This window comes from Stigmatopora nigra, chromosome 21, assembly GCF_051989575.1.
Source record: "Stigmatopora nigra isolate UIUO_SnigA chromosome 21, RoL_Snig_1.1, whole genome shotgun sequence".
NCBI classification, from domain to species: domain Eukaryota; kingdom Metazoa; phylum Chordata; class Actinopteri; order Syngnathiformes; family Syngnathidae; genus Stigmatopora; species Stigmatopora nigra.
In genome coordinates, this window is record NC_135528.1 from 5,517,443 (window position 1) to 5,538,098 (window position 20,656).

General features: G+C 39.5%; 1 protein-coding gene and 1 long non-coding RNA gene across 4 annotated transcripts in view; one reads left to right on the forward strand and one right to left on the reverse strand.

The window, feature by feature from the left end:
- Positions 1-92: 92 nt before the first annotated feature.
- Positions 93-8,726, forward strand: lpcat1 (lysophosphatidylcholine acyltransferase 1). Of its 2 annotated transcripts, none has more exons than XM_077743529.1 (14): positions 93-316; positions 3,848-3,987; positions 4,436-4,650; positions 4,723-4,835; positions 4,905-4,965; positions 5,315-5,373; positions 6,431-6,465; positions 6,601-6,655; positions 6,722-6,804; positions 6,872-6,997; positions 7,148-7,295; positions 7,684-7,785; positions 7,871-8,012; positions 8,090-8,726. In XM_077743529.1, the coding sequence occupies exons 1-14, from the start codon at positions 230-232 to the stop codon at positions 8,221-8,223; spliced, it is 1,500 nt and encodes a 499-aa protein (XP_077599655.1). In that variant the 5' UTR covers positions 93-229; the 3' UTR covers positions 8,224-8,726. The 2 variants fall into 2 exon arrangements, with proteins under 2 accessions (XP_077599655.1, XP_077599656.1); XM_077743530.1 differs by having other exon boundaries at positions 7,687-7,785.
- Positions 1,149-20,656, reverse strand: part of LOC144214832 (uncharacterized) — an 88,042-nt gene continuing 68,534 nt past the window's right edge. For both annotated transcript variants that reach the window (XR_013330291.1, XR_013330292.1), the window contains 2 exons: positions 14,853-14,951; positions 1,149-1,309 (listed from right to left, as the gene is read on the reverse strand). This is a non-coding gene — a long non-coding RNA (uncharacterized LOC144214832). The remainder of the gene's footprint in view (positions 1,310-14,852; positions 14,952-20,656) is intronic.

The window sequence follows — 20,656 nt, forward strand, 5'->3', positions numbered from 1 at the left end:
AGCGGAAATGGACGTGCGCAATTCTGCAAGCTTGTTGTAACAGGACCTGTTTCCTGGCCAAGTATCGCACGATTGCACACGCGCACACGCGCAAACGCGCAGAAGCGTAGACGCGCAAACGCACGGACTCACTGACACGCAACACTTCCAGCTCTAAAGAACCATTTGCAGAAGAAGAAGAAGAAAAAAGATCCAGCTATTTGTTTACTTTTGACTTCTGCGGGCTGCAATGAACTCGTCCGGCACTCACCCCTCTCGATGGGGTAGGAACCCCTTCGTTCATACATTAAAATTCAGCACGGCAGACAAAATAAAGGTAAGACACATATTTATAAAGAAAATGTGTGTAACGTTGCGTGTTTTTCCCTTCACGACATGTATACTTTACTACTTTTTTTTTATCCCCTACAGCCAAACATAATCACATGAGCCAAACCGGTCTATTAATGCAAGAAATTAATAATATTAGCACATTCAAGTGTTTGTATTCATTTGACATGATGTGGACTTTACCAAGTGTTATGTATTTTTCCACTATATGAAATATGTGCTTCTCAACTCACGGATGATGGACGTATACTACTACTACTTACGCCCCTTTCCATTAAACCACAGCATACGTACAGCCAAGAATTGTATATGTCAAAGTGAGTTGAGAAGCTTGAAAGCTTTGCATACGATTAATAATAAATAATAACACAGCCAAATGTTCACTTATAACATCGCACAGTTGTATAACCACATATTGCATATATTACCTTCCGCTTCTCTTATTTAACTTCCACATTTTTTATCTTAAATCATACTGGTGGCTTGAAGAGATTTGGATCTTTATCAAAAATACTATTTTTATATTTAATCGGGGGTGTACACATAAAAAATATGCAAAAAACATTTCATGTGAAAACGTCAATGTTTATAATGAGCAAGTTGATGCAAATTGCACTACATTACTCACTACTACTACTTTATATAGAAACTCATTTTGTCCTGCATTTATTTTGTCAGTGTGTATTTTTTTGTATAGCCTCAGGGTATGAAGGTAGCTGCTTGTTTTGATAACACCCAAAACATACCAAAACTAAAAGACTCAGGGTAAAAAAAAAAACAACAACAAAAAACATATTGCCAGTGTTTTAATTGTAAACAGTTTCCGAGAAATCGGAGCTTTGCCTTGCTTTTTTTACATGTCAAATTTACATTTGTTTTTGGCACGATTCTCTTGGAATGTCTTTTATTTGCTGCTTATAAATTCCATTCACTCCACCGATGGTTGTTGGAGCTTGTAAACAGTTGCACAGCAGCAGGCCTGTAAATATAAACCAAAAATGAATAAGTACAACTTTCCACTTCAAACCTGTAAGTGTTTTACATAAACAAACCTGACTTTAATACTTGCTCGATGTCAGTCAAGCTGTTGGACTTTTTACACAAAGTACACAAAAGCCAACTACTTTTGGCTTACTACTACCATCATTAAATAAAAAGTACAATACAATAGCTTAGTAGGCTAATGTGTTTACCCACATACAAAAGTTTAGTCCTAAAAACATAATAACTGTCCTTATAGTATGTTTTTTTGCAATTATATTACTCCTAAATGGGATTTTTAACTTTCAAATTGAAACAATTCCTAACAAAATGATGGTATTTTATGTTTTCTTGAAAAAAATACTGCAAAATAGAACCTTACTAAACAAATATACTTGTCATGTGCCACCTCCATGACACACATTCATATTTTCCCTTGATTCTCAACATTTGTAATGCACATCACACTTTTTCCACTACAAACTGAAATATAAATGAGGTCAGGAAGCAGACAGTGGACAGACAGTGGAGCTTATTTCAGCTGAGTCACACATTTCTTTGCACTGACCATCCCATCATGATTGCCAATTCCAGTTTAGACAGTCAGGAAGTTACTTTTCTTTAAAAAATAATCAAATATGTGTCAAAATACCAAACCCCCCTTCCCCACATTCTTAAGCAGACTGTCTATAACTCAGCAGTCTCACTTTACTTAGTACACGTCTTAACCTGTCCTCACAAAAATCTCAAAGACATTCCCGGTGAACTATCAGGTTACTGTTTGACCGATGAGGATAGGCGAGCTAAAAAAAAATGGATAGGTAAACCACAAAGTGTTTGGTAACTCATTCTAGAATATATCTTTAGCTTTACTGTCAGAAAAAAGTGAAAAAAAGCAGCTGGCTGACATGTTTTTAAACGTCAAAGAGAGCAGGAATGTTAACCTGTCGGGTTGGCTGAAATATTTCCCCGCAGCCACATTGCAAGGCCAAACAAAGTATGCATATTTCTTCTTTTTTTAAAATCGAAATAGCTATTTATCATATTTAACTGACATCTGCTATGCTGTAAAGGCATTGAGTTCCTATTGATAGTGTGTTATTTTCAAAAACATGTACATTTAAGCTTTAATAGACTAAATTAATGTCCCATAATGTTCCCTGAATGACATTAAATGTAGGAATTTCCTAGATATCCATTTTGAAATATCAAATTTGATGGTAACAGCTAATCTTGTGTAAATTCTTAACCGATTCCATGCCAAACCAATACATATATTCTTAAACCATTCAAAACAATGCCCCTAGAAAATTACTTTTTGTTTGAAACTCAAGAAATGCTTTGTTTCCAAATATTACACAATAGCTATTAACTATCATTGAGAAAAATAGGTATAACTTTGATATATTTGCTTTGAGATCTTGAGTAAAAACACTAGAAAGAATTCCCCTCCGCTTTCATTGTCAATTCCCTCCGGAAAAAAATGTCAGGATCCTCCCAGATGGATTTGTTAAGCTCTGATGCGCCAAAAGGCCCAAACGGGGGCGGGGAGGTAGCAGAAAGAGTTATAGTGTCATAAATCGGGTCTCATCGCTGTTTATTTATTAATACGGCCCCGCGGCGTGCACCTGGGCTCCTCCAGAGAGAGCTATAGGCGGCAGATAATTCCCCTGAGAGGCGACAAAATGTACATGAATCCAAAGTAGGAGGAAGTCGGTCATGGTGCGAATGGCGTAATGAAGCAAGGCGCAGCTGGGCTGCAAATGGATGTGATGGCCACCCTGCGAGTGTCACGTGACCAGAGAAAAGTCATTCAGTCAGCTGATTGTCATCCTCGTTGGCTAATCAGATGACATTCGTTCTTCTCCGAAAATAGCAGAAAAAAGGCCTTTGGCTTTCCTTTAATTGTTTATTTTTAATCTATTTTTTTGTTATATTCAGCAAAATGATTCATTTTTAAAGGCACGGTTAAATGCTGGAATTTGAGTAGCGCAATGTCTATTGAATTGTAGCAAAAAGTTTTAAAAAGTTGTCTTTTTTTAAGGCATTTCTGCAATGAAAAGTGTCAATTTCTGCATATTGAACAATGTAGTATTATTGGGCGCTACATGTAGTAGCATGCACTCGTGGTAAAGTGTGCAACATGCACTTTAAAAAAGAGGTTGGGGCCAAAAACAGTTCATCCTTTGAGGAACACTAATAACAAACAAGAGGATTCAAGTTACAGCGTGATAAGAATTGCAGTAATCGCAATACAATTGCAGATGGCGATTCAAAAAGAACATTTCAGATGTCCAATGTCATGTTGCAGCGTTTTTTAGCGCTTATTAGTACGAAACGAAGCGTGACTGTCATTGTAGATTCAATTGGGAGTCGACGGTTTGTCTTTTAAAGCAACTAATAGGATGTGTGTATCCTTCTTGGAATACAGAAGAATGGCAAAGTGTTTTCATGCTACAAAGGATATAGCATGTGACAGGCCAAGTAGAATTTGCTGCATTTATACTTATGTAATAATGTCTTTTCCCTACTCTAGATCGGACTGATGTCTGTAACGGTTTTTCCAGTGCGACTACTCTTGGTGTCCTTTCTCATGCTGCTGGCATGGCCCTTTGCCTTTGCTGCCTCACTGGGGCGTTCACAATATGTCGTGGAGCCGCAATCATGGTGGAGAAGGTGCGTGATTGGATAAGGATACACCTCTAAAATTGTCATTTATTCACTTGTCACTGAAACATAGACAAAAAAAAATACAGTAACGCCTCTGCTTCTAAATTATAAACAAATGATTCTACATACAAAATATTTAGGTTATCAAAAGCCTTTCCAAGTAAAGAAACGTGAAACTAAATCAAAAAAACCCAAAACGTAAACACTTATGTTTACTCAGCTGCCACTCGCAATACCACTCCATTGAAAATAGTGGAATGAATTATTCTAAATCTATGTAAAATGACTCTATATACAGAAAATCCAAGTTACACAACTACTTATAAAAGTACAGGTACCACCATATAAGCAACTGTCATATTACAAATAAATACAAATATAGTATAAATAGTATTAAGTACAGTAACGAAGGCTCACTTACAAATTGGCGCCTGGTTTGTTGTCTTTTTTGCAGTTTGATACACTTTTCAATACGCATCATCATGCGAGTGATGTGGTTTTGTGGAGGTTTCCATTGGATAAAGGTGAAAGGCGAACGTGCCACGCCCACCGAAGCCCCCATCCTCACCATCGCCCCGCATTCTTCTTATTTCGACGCCATCCCAGTCACCTACACCATGTGCTCCATTGTAGCCAAACTAGAGAGTGGCAGTATTCCCGTTTGGGGAAGTAAGTATCTAACATACTTCCCCCAACTTTGGCGTGTCTTATTTAATTTAATTTTAATTTTCCACTCCTCAGCCTTGATCAGATACATCCGACCTGTATTTGTCTTCCGCTCGGACCAAGATTCCAGGAAGCAAACAGTTGAAGAGATCAAGAGAAGAGCAAATTCTGGAGGGGAGTGGCCTCAGGTAAGATGCAAAAACGTGAATTTTTAGCCATTTTCATTCCAATTTCAAAAAGTGACATTTTTGCTCCAGATCATGATATTTCCAGAGGGGACGTGCACCAACCGATCGAGCCTTATTTTATTCAAGGCCGGTATGTACACTTTTGAAACGATGTCGGAAGAATGTTTGCTAACTCCAATGTTCCGCCGGGCTGACTTTGATAAGACAGTATTATTGTTGTTGTTATGGTTTGATCTCTTTGGAAAAACCTTTTATCTCCAAGTTTATTTATGAACTGATTGTAATCTCTTCATTTCCTGCGCCCCAACTGTTTGTGTCACTTTACCCTCCCGCTCTTTCTAATCCCCATTTATTCCAGTCTGTCATCCCACCGGTCCATTCTATTGTACATATTGTTCTCACGGCGCCGTTCACATGGTCAAAAGGCCACATATTCTCGCCAAAGCTGATTCACTCCTTCTTATCCTCTGTTTCCGCAGGTGCTTTCATCCCAGGCTTCCCAGTGCAACCTGTGGTCCTTCGATATCAAAACAAACTGGTAAACACCCTCATTTCAGTCCCTTTTCAGACCACTACCTTCTTTTTTCCCCTACAAAACCTCAACACATGGTTTCCCTCACATTACATGAACACGCTTCTATTTTACTGAATGACTTCATGTTCTACTAGGCTGATATTACATCCAACCCTTTCTTCTTTCACCTAACAAACCCACTCACAGGTGTCATATATCTCAATGTACCTCTTTCTCATCATTTATACAGTACTTAACCACCCATCAGATTCATTGGAGATCTCTATCCTTTTATAATATCAATCCCAATTGATAGGTATTGACTTCATCTATTTAATACAGATCTGGTTTGACTTCTTGACTATAAAGGCATTTTTTTTGTACAACTACTATACTGATAGTGAACTCAACTCTATACAAGAAGCTGTATAGTTCAAAGTAAACAATGCTTTAAAAAGTGGCATCCTGTTTCATGGCAGGACCAGTCGAACGTCATTGCAAAGCCAAATACTGTAAAAAAGCAAGTGCAGATAAAGAATCACATGTCTGATTTATGACTATTTCTCTTGTAGCAATCGCAGCAGCATGTTTATGCATGTCCTGGAATCTCATTTAATGACCATAAAAAACATCCAGTTCAATTAAATTATATTATTATATATATATATATACACATATATCAGCAACATGGTTATTTATTTATATATTTATTAATGTATTTATTTATTAACTTACTAACTATGTCTACAATGTCTTTTTCTGTGTCTGTATTCTCACCCTCTTGCTACTGTGACAACAAAATTTCCCAAATACGGGATGCATAAAGTTATCCAATCCAATGATTACTTCTATGATTTCAACTTGTAGTTTCCCTCAAGAAAAGCAAATTCACTTTGAGCAAAGTTAACTCTCATGTGGGCCCCTCTGTAACCGGAAACCAATGTGAACCTTCTGGCCTAACCGACTCGCAAACCATAAAAAAAACTACACTTGCGCACAAAAACAGCCCCATGTTCTGCCTCAGCCTGTTTAAAAAGTGTGTCCACATTTGTCATTTCCTCTCTCCACTTCCTTTCCGTAGGATACCATTTCATGGACGTGGCGAGGCCCCGGAGCGTAAGTGAAACACACAAACAACGCCACAAACCACAATACACACAACTTCCATTTCCCACGGTTCAAATCCGACTCTATTAACATCGTTTTCGCTCTTTTCTGTCACTCATAATCTTTAGTTTTTGTTGTTGCCAGGTTCAAGCTACTTTGGCTCACATTGTGTCAACCTCACAACACCATTGAAATCGAGGTAAGATTTTTTTTTTGGACTACCACCCCATAAACGTTTACTCAGCAAGACATTCTCCCATCCCAGTTTCTGCCAGTTTACACCCCGTCCGACGAAGAGAAGAAAAACCCAACACTTTTTGCCAACAATGTCCGAAAACTCATGGCCAAGTGAGTAAGGGCATGCCGTCTGTTTTTGAAAGTTTTTTAATGACCTCACGCCGGCCTTCCTCGACAGGGCGCTGGAGCTGCCCATCACGGATCTGTCATTTGAGGATCGGGAGATCAGTTTTTCTCAGGGACCCCTACGAATTCACAATCCCAGTAGCCTACTGGAGTTCAATCAGCTGGTTCGCCGCTTGAAGTGAGTTTGTACTGGACTAGGACAACTTCAGTGATGACACTGACATCTACTGGTTTACTAACAGAAACACACCCACAATAACAAGTCTTTAGTTTCTCTGGTCTACCAATACTAGTTAATAAATGGCCACTGCTTCATGTGTCATAACAGGCTGAAAAACACAGACATTCTGCTGAAGGATCAAGCGAGTAGAGCCAGGAAATTGGCGAGACATCAGCTCAATTTAGAAGACTTTGCATGCTTTCTTCATCTGCCTGTCACAGATGCACTTCAACAGGTTTTCAACCTCTTTGCAAAGGTAAGTTATTCATCATCAGTAATCTTTGCAAGAACGTAAATGAGCAGTCTTAAAAAAAAAGAACTTTTGTACATTATTCAATACTGAAAGCTCAATGAAAATATGTAGCAACACTGATATTTTATCATTTTCTAGTTTGCAATGCTGTAAAAAAAGCACTACCATTGTCAGAAGGCACTTTTTTTGCCCAGCAACGTGCTCGTAACATAACAAACAAATTTAAATGAGCTTGGATTATAATGCAGCGACACAAAAACAAGTTTAATTTAACCTTGCAATAAACTTTAACTAACTTAAAAAAACACTGAAAAAATATGTTAGTATTTGCACATTAGCATCCTTTTTGTTTCCTCTATACTTTTTTTATTGGAGATATATATTTTTTTAGCAGAATGAAGAAGTACGCATCGACATCCGCCACTTTATCATCGCCTTGTCTACCATTTACCGACCATCGAGGTCAATGGAGACCCTTAAGCTTGCCTTCCAGGTAAAAGCACATTTAACTTCAAATCAATACAATATGCTTTTATGTATGGAATTCTATCCACTAAAAAGCACTCACTGATATACAGATGTACGAGAACGAGGACAGCGGCGAAGTCCACGAAAACGAACTGTCCTCTATGTTGGAAATAATGTTGGGGGTGAAAGAAATGGACTTATCCATGTTTTTCATGGAACTCGATGGAACGGGAACTGGAAAAATAACATACGGTATGACGGCGGATACATTTTTAACGGACGTAAAAGTTACCTTTGGCTTTACATGGCTCCTCCCCTTTTTTGTCCAGATGAACTTTATCACTTCATCGAGCAACATCCACGCTTTGTCCAGGACTACTTGGACTTTAAAGACCATCCTCGCAAATTTTGTTTTCATCGACCTATCAGCTCCAATGGACAGAACCATTTTAAAGACAACTGAGCATAATAATGGAAGATAAGCATTGGTTTTACCTTACTTGGTCTCCACTTGAAGTGGATTTATGGGGACGGACAATCAACGCCCAATGGAAGTGAAGCAAACAAGTGGGATTTGTTTTATAAGTCTACAAAGCGTTATTTATTCATGCTCTTCTTTCTGCAGTTCCTGCTGAAGATTAATACATTGTCTTTGGACGCAATGTTTTTTTTTTTACTTAACGTGTTTCGATAGTTTGTTAAATGGAAACAAATCGCCTTCATATATCTACGGCTGTAAGGAGGGGGCGGGGGTGTTAAAAGAGGGTCTAGTCACTAAGTTGTAAAATGTGTTTTTACCACTCTTGTATTTATTTGGTGTCTTATTGGTGGTTTGACAATTTTGATATGCTTTGATAATGTTCTCCTCTGTTCATACAAAGACTGCACTGCAAGCTTTTCTTGGTTTTTTTTATTGGATCAAAAAAATAATGCTATTTCTTTCAAAATAAAAAAAACTCATTTTGATTTGTCATTCATTTCCCAGTTGACTAAAGGTCATATTCAAAGATATCTTAAAAACAGACAAACTGACTTATTTTTTGACACCCCTGCATGATTTTGAGATGTCACTGGATTACCCAGGGAAAAACCACAAAGTACAAGATACAAACTCGCAAAATTCCGGGTTTGAACCCTCAATCTCAAGCCTCCAAGGCATTCATCCTCACAACAACTTATCCTAGTTTTCACCATTAAAACAAAACATTGTTTTTCTTTTTACAGTCCAGTTTGCCTACCTTTCACCAAGTACGCTTACTCTCTCCTTTTCCTACGCGTCCACATGGCGGCGCTAGTTATCTAAATCATAAGCCACACTGAGACGCACGACTGCCCACCTGATGGACAGGAAAAACATTACCTCATCCCCTTCCCCTTCATTCCTCCAGGTAAAAATAGACAGATTAAGCTTGGGCTTTGATGACAGAAGCCTACAGAGGAGGTGAGGAAGCTGGAGAGAGAGAGAAAGAGAGAAAGAAAGTGAGAGAGAGAGACTAAATGGATCGTTCTGCTCCAAATCCAATTCCTAATAGCTGCAGGGAGGGAGACCGAAAACAGTCAAAGTAAGGCAAGGGAGTGAGTGGGAAAGGAAGGGCTCTACCGGGTGGGGTGCAGATATCACGTCCAACAATTAAGACCTGCCTCCAGGGTCCCGAGAAGACGCTTTGATGAGAACGTATAAATTGCTCAGTGAGGCGCGTCTCTCTGGAGTCTTCCTCAGATACTCTTGCCTCAAAACGGAAGGCTGGATTGCGTATTTTGGGGGAGCAGGCGTATATGGGTTGATGAGGAAGCTCATTGAAAGGTCAGAGGTCGGACACACGTCGAGCTGGTTAGGTGGTTTTCAGGAATTTGTGGGAGAGTAAGGGGTCTTGGGATGGATGAAAAGGGACTGATGGTGTATTTGGTCATCAGAAAGGTACTTGTGAGAGTATCATTACAGTTGTGTGATGTGGCTGCCATGGCAACAAGATTTTTACTTGTGGTTGTTGTGGCCAGGCATGTTCAAAAGCCTCACAAATATTTGGGATTTAATGACATTGCTGCTATTTACAACATGGCAGAAATGTCATGTTGTGTATTCTTATTTTTTGGGGGAAAAGGGAGGCGACATTTATATTCATTTTAGTGGTAAATGATTATTTTGAGTTAGAGAACAAATTAAACCACTTGGTGTTCAACTTGCAACTGCCCTGGAGGTTCTGGTGGATTGCCTTGCTAGTGAGGCAGCGTCCGGTTAAGCTGCACGCCAATCGTAAGTCGTAAAAGCTTGAAGGCGTTTTGGGACAACTGGAACAACAGCTCAGTATTTGCGCCTTCAGCCAAAGTCAAAAGTCAACTTGCACTTCCACTCGTCTTTCTTGCTACTCTGAGCGCTTATCATCCCAGTTCCGGTTATGCGAGCTGAGCTGCCTGTGGAGCTTTTGCATTCTACTTTTGACTTTTTGGCCTTACACCACAGACAACATTGCTATTTATTTATCCTTGCAGGGTTTTGTAAGCTGCCACAGCCCAAAAACAGAGTAGAGTAGGTGTCGGAAGACAAGAGTTACAAGAAATAGATGCCTCGTCTACTGAGTCACTTTCCATATTTCCATGGTGCAAGCAGCACCTAAGTAAAATGTTTCAAAACAAATATAGCTGAAAGAAAAGCCAAGAAAATCAAGGAGATATTTAGATATTAAAGTCTCTTGTGAATATAATTCTGAGAGCTGGTTTCAATAGTACATAGATATTAAACAGTACTTAGATATTAAACAGTACTTAGATATTAAACAGTACTTAGATATTAAACAGTACTTATATATTAAACAGTACTTAGATATTAAACAGTACTTAGATATTAAACAGTACTTAGATATTAAACAGTACTTAGATATTAAACAGTACTTAGATATTAAACAGTACTTAGATATTAAACAGTACTTAGATATTAAACAGTACTTAGATATTAATCAGTACTTATATATTAAACAGTACTTAGATATTAAACAGTACTTAGATATTAAACAGTACTTAGATATTAAACAGTACTTAGATATTAAACAGTACTTAGATATTAAACAGTACTTAGATATTAAACAGTACTTAGATATTAAAAAGTACTTAGATATTAAACAGTACTTAGATATTAAACAGTACTTAGATATTAAAAAGTACTTAGATATTAAACAGTACTTAGATATTAAACAGTACTTAGATATTAAACAGTACTTAGATATTAAACAGTACTTAGATATTAAACAGTACTTAGATATTAAACAGTACTTAGATATTAAACAGTACTTAGATATTAAACAGTACTTAAATATTAAACAATACTTAGATATTAAACTTTCTCTGTCACCATTTGACCGGCGACCAAAAGACCGGGGACCAAAAGACCGGTCACGATTCTTTCCTGCATGACTTTATAGCATGTCCACACTTCAAAAAGTGCAATGGATGAGTAAAGAAAAATAATGGGGAAGAAAGGGCCAAGTGCCCCCATACCCTCTGGTGGATGGTGTAAACCAATAGAAGATTGTCACGTCAGGATGATTCATGTTTTTACGCTCAACCGCCGCACGTTTCCTTCCCGCGTGGAGGAAACTCCCGCTCTTTGTCAAAGACCTCGCCGTATTAAAGTGCCATTGTTGGGGCGTGAGTCCATTACGGCTCGGAAACCAGCGGGCCAGGCGGAAGACGCCATTGCGAAGAGATGGAGTGACGTTAGCGGGGTTGAGATTGTGGTTGGAAGGTTCAAGGCGAGTAGCAAGGGAATAAATCACAACTTAACTTGGATTACGAGCGTGCAAACACGATGGAGAGCTTGTCAAGGGGAGCGGGATCTTTTAGATGGGGGGTGTTGAGGGCTGGAATTTTGATGATGACTTTTCTGTTGGCCAGAGACTATCACAAGGAAGATGGCGTTAATGAAAAATGGTCAATGTATGGATGGGACCTTGGAGAAAATGCTGGATGTTGTCATTTATCTGGGACACTATCCTCTCTTCATTTTCATTTCTCGAAACTTTATTGACACAAACTTTGAGCAGCAACTTTATTCTAAAGTGACATCTAAACATACGACTTGTAGTAGACGGATTTCAAACCTACTTTGAGGTAATAAATAATGTTTCAGTAGACAGGCTCATTACCGTAATTCCAAATTCCTAATTCAACCAACTCAGGTGTTTATTTTGTGTCCCATTTGGTTGAAGTAGCTACTTTTTGCTCAACATCCATCATCACCATTTGCCAAAAAACGCCGCCATACTAAACCACACAACCGGTTCTTCGATGGCGATTATAAATCGGACTCTGCTCCAAAACGGACACTTGGATTGAGTCCTATACGAACTCGCCAGCGTCCACGCCGCCGTAATTACCTCCGCCTGAGAGTAACCAACAGTGGCGGATCTCATTACGCCATGATATGGCCGCCAAACACACACACACCCTCATTTCCATATGAATGTAGACTTTTTTTTTGGCGCCCATGCCGGCGCGTGCCCGTCTACCGCCCACGTGTACGCACAAACACGCCATTCCCACATAAAAGCCGGAATTAATGTCTGACACAGGAGTTACACGGCACGCACACCCGGCAGCCTTTTTCAAAAGAGCACATACGGGCGACTCATAAATTTAGACACTTCTGTCAGAAGACCCTTCGCCAGTAGACGAGGATCCGAACCCAATATAGCATAGCGAGATAAGCCTCTGACTCGGGAAGCAGAACTAATATTATTTGCACGGTGTCGAACGTTTATCTGGCGCCGCCTGCAAAGTGATGGTTCTGTGTCACTTTTGTTTAATAATGATGTGCCAATAGTAATATGCCTGCTGGCTGGAAACCCATTACAGTTCAAAAGATTATCCAAATACAATCTAATTTGGAATATTGCATTTTGACAGTATGTGACTCCAGGAGGTGGGATGGCGGTAATGCTGTATTTTCCTCTCCTTTTAAAAAAAAAAGTCCAATTAGCATTTTCACGCTCTACAAAGAGACGGCCGACTCAAATGTGCGGAGGTGTTTGACTGTAGACAAAGGAGAAGAAGTTTATTTATTCTTTTGGGGGGGTGCTGAAAACAAACTTTGGATGCGGTGAACGCTGCGGTTTATGATTTGACGCGGAATTGGCAAAATGAGATACTAATCCTTTGATGGTTGGGGGAAAAAAAACTGTCAAAGCGTTGAACTGCTTTTACACTCATCATTCTTATCGGGAACAACAAGTTGCCCCGTGGACTCTTGTCAGCTTCCTACGGCATGCTAATGAGGCAAAATGCAAATAAAGCTCACTCGGATATAACAAAAAAAAATCCTCCTACACCTTCGGAATTATACTTCATACGTCAGCACGTGATATACGAATAAAACATATACACTCAGTTCCACTAAGTTAAAAACTCCAATATAGAACTCCCTATAAAGAACATATTCCCTCTCTTAACATCTCATCTACTCAGAACACCACAACAGACCACCTCTCTACATTTAACAATAAAAACCAAACCCAAAGGTGTTGTACTGCAAATGTTAATTCATCTATATAGTCCCTGAAACCAGATATTTGCTTTCCTAATGAGCTCTACTGATTGGATTGCTCATGCATGGAGTTAAAAGGTTGGAAAATGAAGCAGAATTGTTTTGTTTTTATCCTCGCCAAATCCCAAACACTTGCTGGACATCCACCGGGACGGAAATTTCTGCCAATCAAGCAAGAAAGCCAATCTTGGTCTTCTGGTCTTCCACTCCCAAAACTAGCTCAGGTCTCCTGATGCTTTTTAGTCAATGGAGCGTGTCATTTCCGTCCTCACAGGAACGCCTTCTGCCACTTCCAGTTTTCGAGCACTTATAGTAAAAACTGGTCTACAATTGCATGCCATTAGAACTGAAACAGCCTGTTCAGTTTTTTAATTTGACTATAGTTGAAGTAGTATATAATATAGTCTAAAAAACGCTTATGTTAACAGATACCGTTGTTCTCCATGTTACTATTGATCAGTGGCGGGCCGTGGATTTTACACCTAGGCCTTCCAAACTCACTGCTATTGTTACTACAACATATTTGTTCTTGGTTTACGATCAATTAAAAATTGTTCTCCCAAAAAATACGACCTATCATCTGAAAAATGCAGTACTTTATTCCTCTTATGTGACAAACCTTGACGATGTGACAACTTAATCTGCTTTCAAAATCTCAGCAGAGTAACAAAAAACCCCAAAATGTAACATATCAAACGTTATCTTTGCTTTTCTGTATTCACCACTTGCTTCAGAAATCTTGTTCTTCTTAAAATTATTCATTGGCCTCATATTCTAATATCACAACACCACATTTGGTCATGCAAAGGCAACAATTTAAAAAGTACTACGTGTGCCAATATACTAGTTTCAAATATAGATATAGTATACATGGCTATTGTTGGCTGAAGGACTGCAATATTTCAATCTTAGACAAGTATTGGCAGTGGTAAGGACAAGTGGAACCTTGACGGGATGAGCTCATTTTTCTCACATATTGACTTTGATTGTTTGCATTGGCCAGACATTGGCTTTTATAAAAAATGCCTTCTTGGCCGCCACCTGCAGATGCACAGCGCTTATAGAATGCTACATAGTGTGTCTCCTGATGGGATGGCGACTGTCACGGTAATGGCGGAATCAATTTTAAAGTGGATTAGGCCAGATTGTCTGTAGTCTTGGGCCATCACTGCTTTGTACTTGGGCGTACAGATCGGAATAGATCTGCACTTGGCCAAAGAACAAACTGATTTTCTAACCCTTCAAAGGCAGACGACATTAAACTATCTTGGAAATATCACACATTGGTGCTGGGAAGTGAGAAGTTGGGGGACCCTTCAATACAAATTGTTTGTTTGTGCACAGTCTCTAGGAGGGATTTTTAAAGTGGTTGTTGTTGTAGTAGCAATTTCCTACACGACACATATTAACCATCATTCCGGTAAGTGTCTAGTTTCCTCTCTCAAAAGCACATTTTGCACTTTTTGGGTTATTTTACAGAGAAAGTTCCAGTACAGTAACGTGCCTAAAATAATAATAGCGTGTTCATTATCTGTTTTTGAAGGAAAATGACCCACCTTATTGTAGTATTGAATCCGCGACTCCACACTCCCATTCTGATCCAGAATCTGAACTCCAGCATCCACCTTGCATCCGCATTCAAAACCCAAACGTGCCTGTAGAAAATACGTAAATTTAGATTGATATGTGTGCACGTCAGCAGGGCTAACACTAACATTGTCTATCTGCTGAATTTGTATTTGCCTCAATAAAAAAATCGTCCCATCGGGGGAGCCCTCGTAAATCTGGTGAGCGTGTCTACCGGATGGCCCGCTTATATTGGTGTTCGCATGCAAAATCATTGGCAGTCTCCGTGGCCTTGAGCACCCCCCCCCCTCCATATAAGCAGCCCAAGATGAGTCACACTCATATACATACGCACACGTGTTTGGGGATGTTATTTTCCTTTGTTATTTTGGCACCATGGTGAGATTGATTTCTTTCATTTTCTACCTCGCTGCAATATGCACCGTCCTACATTTTTTTTTTTGCCAAGTTATCAGACTACGATCCATCGGAAGCCCATCCAACAGAGAAGCTATTTGTGCATGCATGTGATTGCTGTTCGGATGGGCTCGTGATGGGCTATTGTATTGACGGATTTACTGTGAACCTGGGCTATACACAAAAAGAGAGTGTTTTATAATGTATAATGATACAAGTGGATGTTTTAGAAAGAATCAGGAATGATCTCACAAAAGAGAGTTTTCAAATCCAATTGATGGTCAATAACTTTCCTTTCAAGGTAACTATTTCACAATAAATTTCTAGGAAAATCACCCAAAAACGTGTTGTCGTAACATTTAACTAATGCAATACATGAAGGTACCTGAGATGTACTCATTAAAAATTAGATTAGATTATATTAGATGTATTCAGGAAATGTAATTGTCACATTAGCAAAAGGGTGAGAATACAGACACAGCAAAAGACATTCTAGACATAAATAAATAGGTAACAAGTTGATAAATAAATGAATAAATACATAAATAAGCATGTTGCATGTATTAGTAATCAATAATCCATCTTATTCCAGATAACGAAATAACCAGAATACAGTAATACCTCATTTACCGCGGTTAATAGGTTCCAAGTTCTGCCGATGTTTAACAGCAAAGTGTTTTTATATTGCCACGTTATTATTATTTAAATTTGTCGAAGCACTGTGCTGAATCATTTGTACTACTTTGCATCTCTCATGCCGCTAAATACACAGTTGATATTCGCATTCTGTCAACAAAGCCCTCGTAAATATTTGACCGTTTACTGCAAACACATTAAATATGCAGACTGTCATAGATGCCAAATGAAAAGAAAACACATCATGTAAATAGAAACACTGACAGGCAGAATTACAATATTATTATCAGAGTGCGGCTCGGATATTTTTTACTACCAGTTTGTCACTGTGACGCTAATACAGTGTGCTAAAGGTAAGATCAGACTGCGAGGGGGTGTGGACATAACAGCTTTTTAAATGAACAACTGTACTTGAGTAACATTTCCATGGTTACAAGTCTCAGAAGGTCAGATCGAGGAAGGGAGTGTCGGCAGTTGATTGGTTGTCAAATAATTGCTCTTACCTTTAAAAGAACCTCCAAATAGGACCACCCTACGCCCCCCTCACCTTAATCTTGCCCATTTAGAAACCCAATCATTTCAGCCGCCCATTACTTCCTTTATTCAACAGCTTGGGAGACTTATTGCATGCTGTAATAAATTATGCATTGTGCTCATCTGCCATCTTAAAAATAACCTGCGTATCAAACCACGGTCGCTCATATAAAGCTTGTCAATAACCTCCGAGCGTCAATTTAATTAGCTGCGAAAAGCCTTCCGTTTATTGGCTCGTCAAACGTCTTCTACGTCTACGATAGGTTTGATGGCTGCGAAATTTAAAGGTTTTGTCGGCTGGTTCAGAGAAACACCCGCGGGTATCCCAGCATGCACTTTTGACAAGGCGGCACAATGACGGTTGTTTACAATAAAAACATTAACGCGCTTTTTATACTGCGACATAAATTCCTAATTCAGGACTTGCACAGTGGCCATTTTGCATTCTTTTAACCTGACGTGTGACTATATACTGTAAGAAAAACCCCCATAATGTTCTCAGTTTATCTTTAATGGCTCACAAACAGCCTTTTAAGTGCATAATTAAAGGCGAGCGGTATAGGTAATTCTTCAAGGCAGGTGTTCGCTCACGTTACGGACTGCATTTTAATAGCGCAATCAAAGGCCCGCTTTTAATGCAGCGCTGAAGGCGCGCCGGCGGCGGCGTTGGGTTCAGGAGGTCGCGGGACCCGTCAACGGGCGCGTGGCGTCACGCCGAGCGTCAGATAATGGCGCATTAACATGAATAATGCATGCATGTTGACAAGCCCGGGGAAACACAAAGCCTAAATATTCTATAAGGAGAGAATTTTCCTGGAATAAAATAGCACTTTGGGAGCTAATGGGCCGTCAGGTGTCACATCTTATGAAGAGAGCGCCCACATGGAAGTGTACGGAGGCGCTGGCGAGCTCGTTATGGCGCGTGATGACATGAAAAGGGAAGACGGAAAACATTTTTAAGTATTCTCTCTGTAGCCATTTTGGGGATTTTCATTGTCAGGATGCGTAATGGCGACTGGATGAGGTTTTTAGACAGTGGAAATCAAATATGAAGCTGTCCTCTGACTATTTAAAGAACTTTGACGGCGCCCATTGATTGTCAAAACTGACGAAAAGTGATGTCTAAGCAACTGACAATGTAGAGCCAACACTGATGTAATGAGTTACCATTTCCTTGGTTGCACTCCTCACCTGTTAATGACCTCTCGCCATCCCATCATGATTATATAGTGTTTAAGTAAGCTTTCTGCTTCAGGGAAACATGACTTAAACATCCCGTCGGTTGCGTCGGACACCCGTTAAAAATGTGCTTTCATAAAGAGCCCCAGGCATGACTTGACGCCATCTTTCCCTCCCAAGAGAAGACATTTCATCATGTACTTCCTGATTAGCATATTAACTGAATGTATTCCCTCTTCAGATGTACTTTCTATGCCCACCCTGGGAATAACATCCATATCATCCCTTACGTAATCTTGCTAAACGTAGTGCTCCATTTGTCTAGATCCCGTAGATCTTTCCATTTTCTCCTTTCTCTGCTTGCATCACAGACAAGATGACCCACTTTTGCTCCTTTACCCGGAACAGACTGTCGCCTAGAGGCCAAGGCTGGCCGCAACATAAGGCCCACCGGTTCAGAGGTCCGCTTCGGCGGCTTTCTTTATCCTCACCGTCTACCCTCAAGTCATTGCAAATCGAGCAGGGGGGTTTAGAGAGAGAGAGAAAGAGTGTGGGCGAGGGAGGCGATGGATGGCTTTAGGCCCGACCAGGCGCTTCCACTTGTCTGATGGTTCAAGGTCACAGTGAGGCATCTAGATCGATACACTGATGTATTGGCAAGTGGGGAGCTTGTGTGTACTGTGTAAATGTGTGTATCTGTTTACCTGCCTAGGGTCACACACAGCTACTGTATTGCCATCTACATTTTGTAACACTAGATGTCAGTAAAATGTTGCAAGGAGTCTGAATCCAGCAACCTAAGCTCCTTTGTTTGTGCCAACATTAGCATCCATATGCATTTATACATAGATATATGTATGTATATTGTATTTTAAGTCTGTTTTTTTTACTTGACAGTGACTTTGAGTACAAGTGTACTTCTGTTGTCTTTTTTAATTCCAGAAACCTTCATTCTAGTATAAAGTGGGAGTATTTTTTTGTTGTTGTCGATTTTCAGGAAAGTGAATAATTCCATGAGACTCCAATGTAAGAAGAGAATCAAAACGGCATCCCATAAATATGCATGCGACTGTACATTCCATAAAAACATATTTGTCACTTCATATTAAACGCACGGTTCTTCTGAAAAGTGAAGTGCCCTCAGCGCTATACACTTTGATACGTTCTGATATTAAAATTCAAACGTCACGTTTATCATTGCAAGCATCTCTACTTTGAAAGAAGAAAAAAAAACACATCTATATTTAAACAACAATAACAACATATAGCACATTTAGGCATTAAATATCCAACATGATGTGCTATCAAATATTGCATTGGCATAAGTGTGTCATCTATATGAAACTTTCATCTAACGTTGTCACCTCGCCTTATATGGGATTCTCACAGGCATTCAATAAAATCAAATTATACCAATGTAAAGAATGTCCTTGTTGAGCTACGGACGCGTTATCATATGAGAAATGCCATTTATCATGGTTATAATTAGATAGCGGACTGCGTCTCATCCAAAAAGACATTAATGTATCCTGGTGTAATATTATCACATGGATATATTCTTTCCCTCCACCTAATCTAATTCCCCCGCCTAATAGGTCATAATTAATTGTTCCACTATTAATCGAGTGATGTCACAGCGGCGCGCCCCGAGGGAAAAGGAACCACGTTGGCGGTATGTTCGAGATGGAGATCCAGGATCTCCACTTGCCTTTGGACTGTTATGGAGATCGTAGGCCCGCTACGCCTCGGCTCGGCTCGACCGCCATTACGGCCGATTAGCTCGGGTCCAAAAGGTTCAAACATTATTGAGGAGGATATTACACTGCGGCGAGACATGAATATTTAACTGTCTCATTCTCGCTCTTTGGCTAAGCGGAGCCAGACGAGATGATGATTAGCCTCGTGGACAAGCCTAACGACTTGGGATGGATTGGAGTGGATGGCCTTCCAATGGCTCCATGATACGGACTGGGGTGCTCGGACGTTTGGTCGCCGGTCTTTTGGTCGCTGGTCAAATGGTGACAGAGAGTTTACTGTTGACACCAGCTCTCAAAATTATATTCAGGAGAGAGAGTTTAATATCTAAAAGAGAGAGTTTAATATCTAAAAGAGCGAGCTTAATATCTAAGAGAGAGGGTTTAATATCTAAGAGAGAGACTTTAATATCTAAGTACTGTTTAATATCCAAGTACTGTGTAATATCCAAGTACTGTGTAATATCTAAGTACTGTTCAATATCCAAGTATTGTATAATATCTAAGTACTGTTTAATATCCAAGTACTGTGTAATATCCAAGTACTGTGTAATATCTAAGTACTGTTCAATATCCAAGTACTGTTTAATATCTAAGTACTGTTTAATATCCAAGTACTGTGTAATATCCAAGTACTGTGTAATATCTAAGTACTGTTCAATATCCAAGTACTGTTTAATATCTAAGTACTGTTTAATATCCAAGTACTGTTTAATATCCAAGTACGGGCGATCAAAAGACCAGCGACCAAAGGTCCGGCGACCAAACGTCCGGTCATGCGGACTGGACGCTCTCATTGGCTAAAGGACGAGGTTCGAGTCAGCCAATTAAATATGACTTGTAAATTGACTTGGGAAATGTGACTCTCGTACGGTTGAGTTTCCACATGACATTTGGCCCTTAAATTTGTATCCCCAGGCTACTTGAAAATTTGGCTCCTCCCGTTAAATATTCGCAGGAAATCATTTTCTGTAGCACTTTTTCTTTCCCTGGCGGGTCAAGTCCCGTTGATTCCATTCGCAAGTCAGTTATGTGACAACTCAGTGGCTTGTAAAGAAAAGCAAGGATCTAAAGCAATTAAAAAAGCATCTTGGCAAGCAGCTCATAAATTATCAAGAGGCAAATAAAAGAGATATTACAAGCCGACACAAAGCGATATGCAGTGATAAACATTGCAAGAGTTGCTAACCCACAATAAAATAACATCATCCTACGTAGAATAGATGTCATTATACCATACCCAGTATTTTTCTCATCCCTCCAGTTATTTCTAG

What these genes read in the sequence shown, in the direction of transcription:
- lpcat1 (XM_077743529.1), top strand. Translation starts at nt 230, where the DNA reads ATGAACTCGTCCGGCACTCACCCCTCTCGATGGGGTAGGAACCCCTTC. An exon ending in CCGCAATCATGGTGGAGAAG is followed by an intron (nt 3,988 to 4,435) that starts GTGCGTGATTGG and finishes TCTTTTTTGCAG; the next exon opens with TTTGATACACTTTTCAATAC. An exon ending in ACGTGGCGAGGCCCCGGAGC is followed by an intron (nt 6,466 to 6,600) that starts GTAAGTGAAACA and finishes TGTTGTTGCCAG; the next exon opens with GTTCAAGCTACTTTGGCTCA.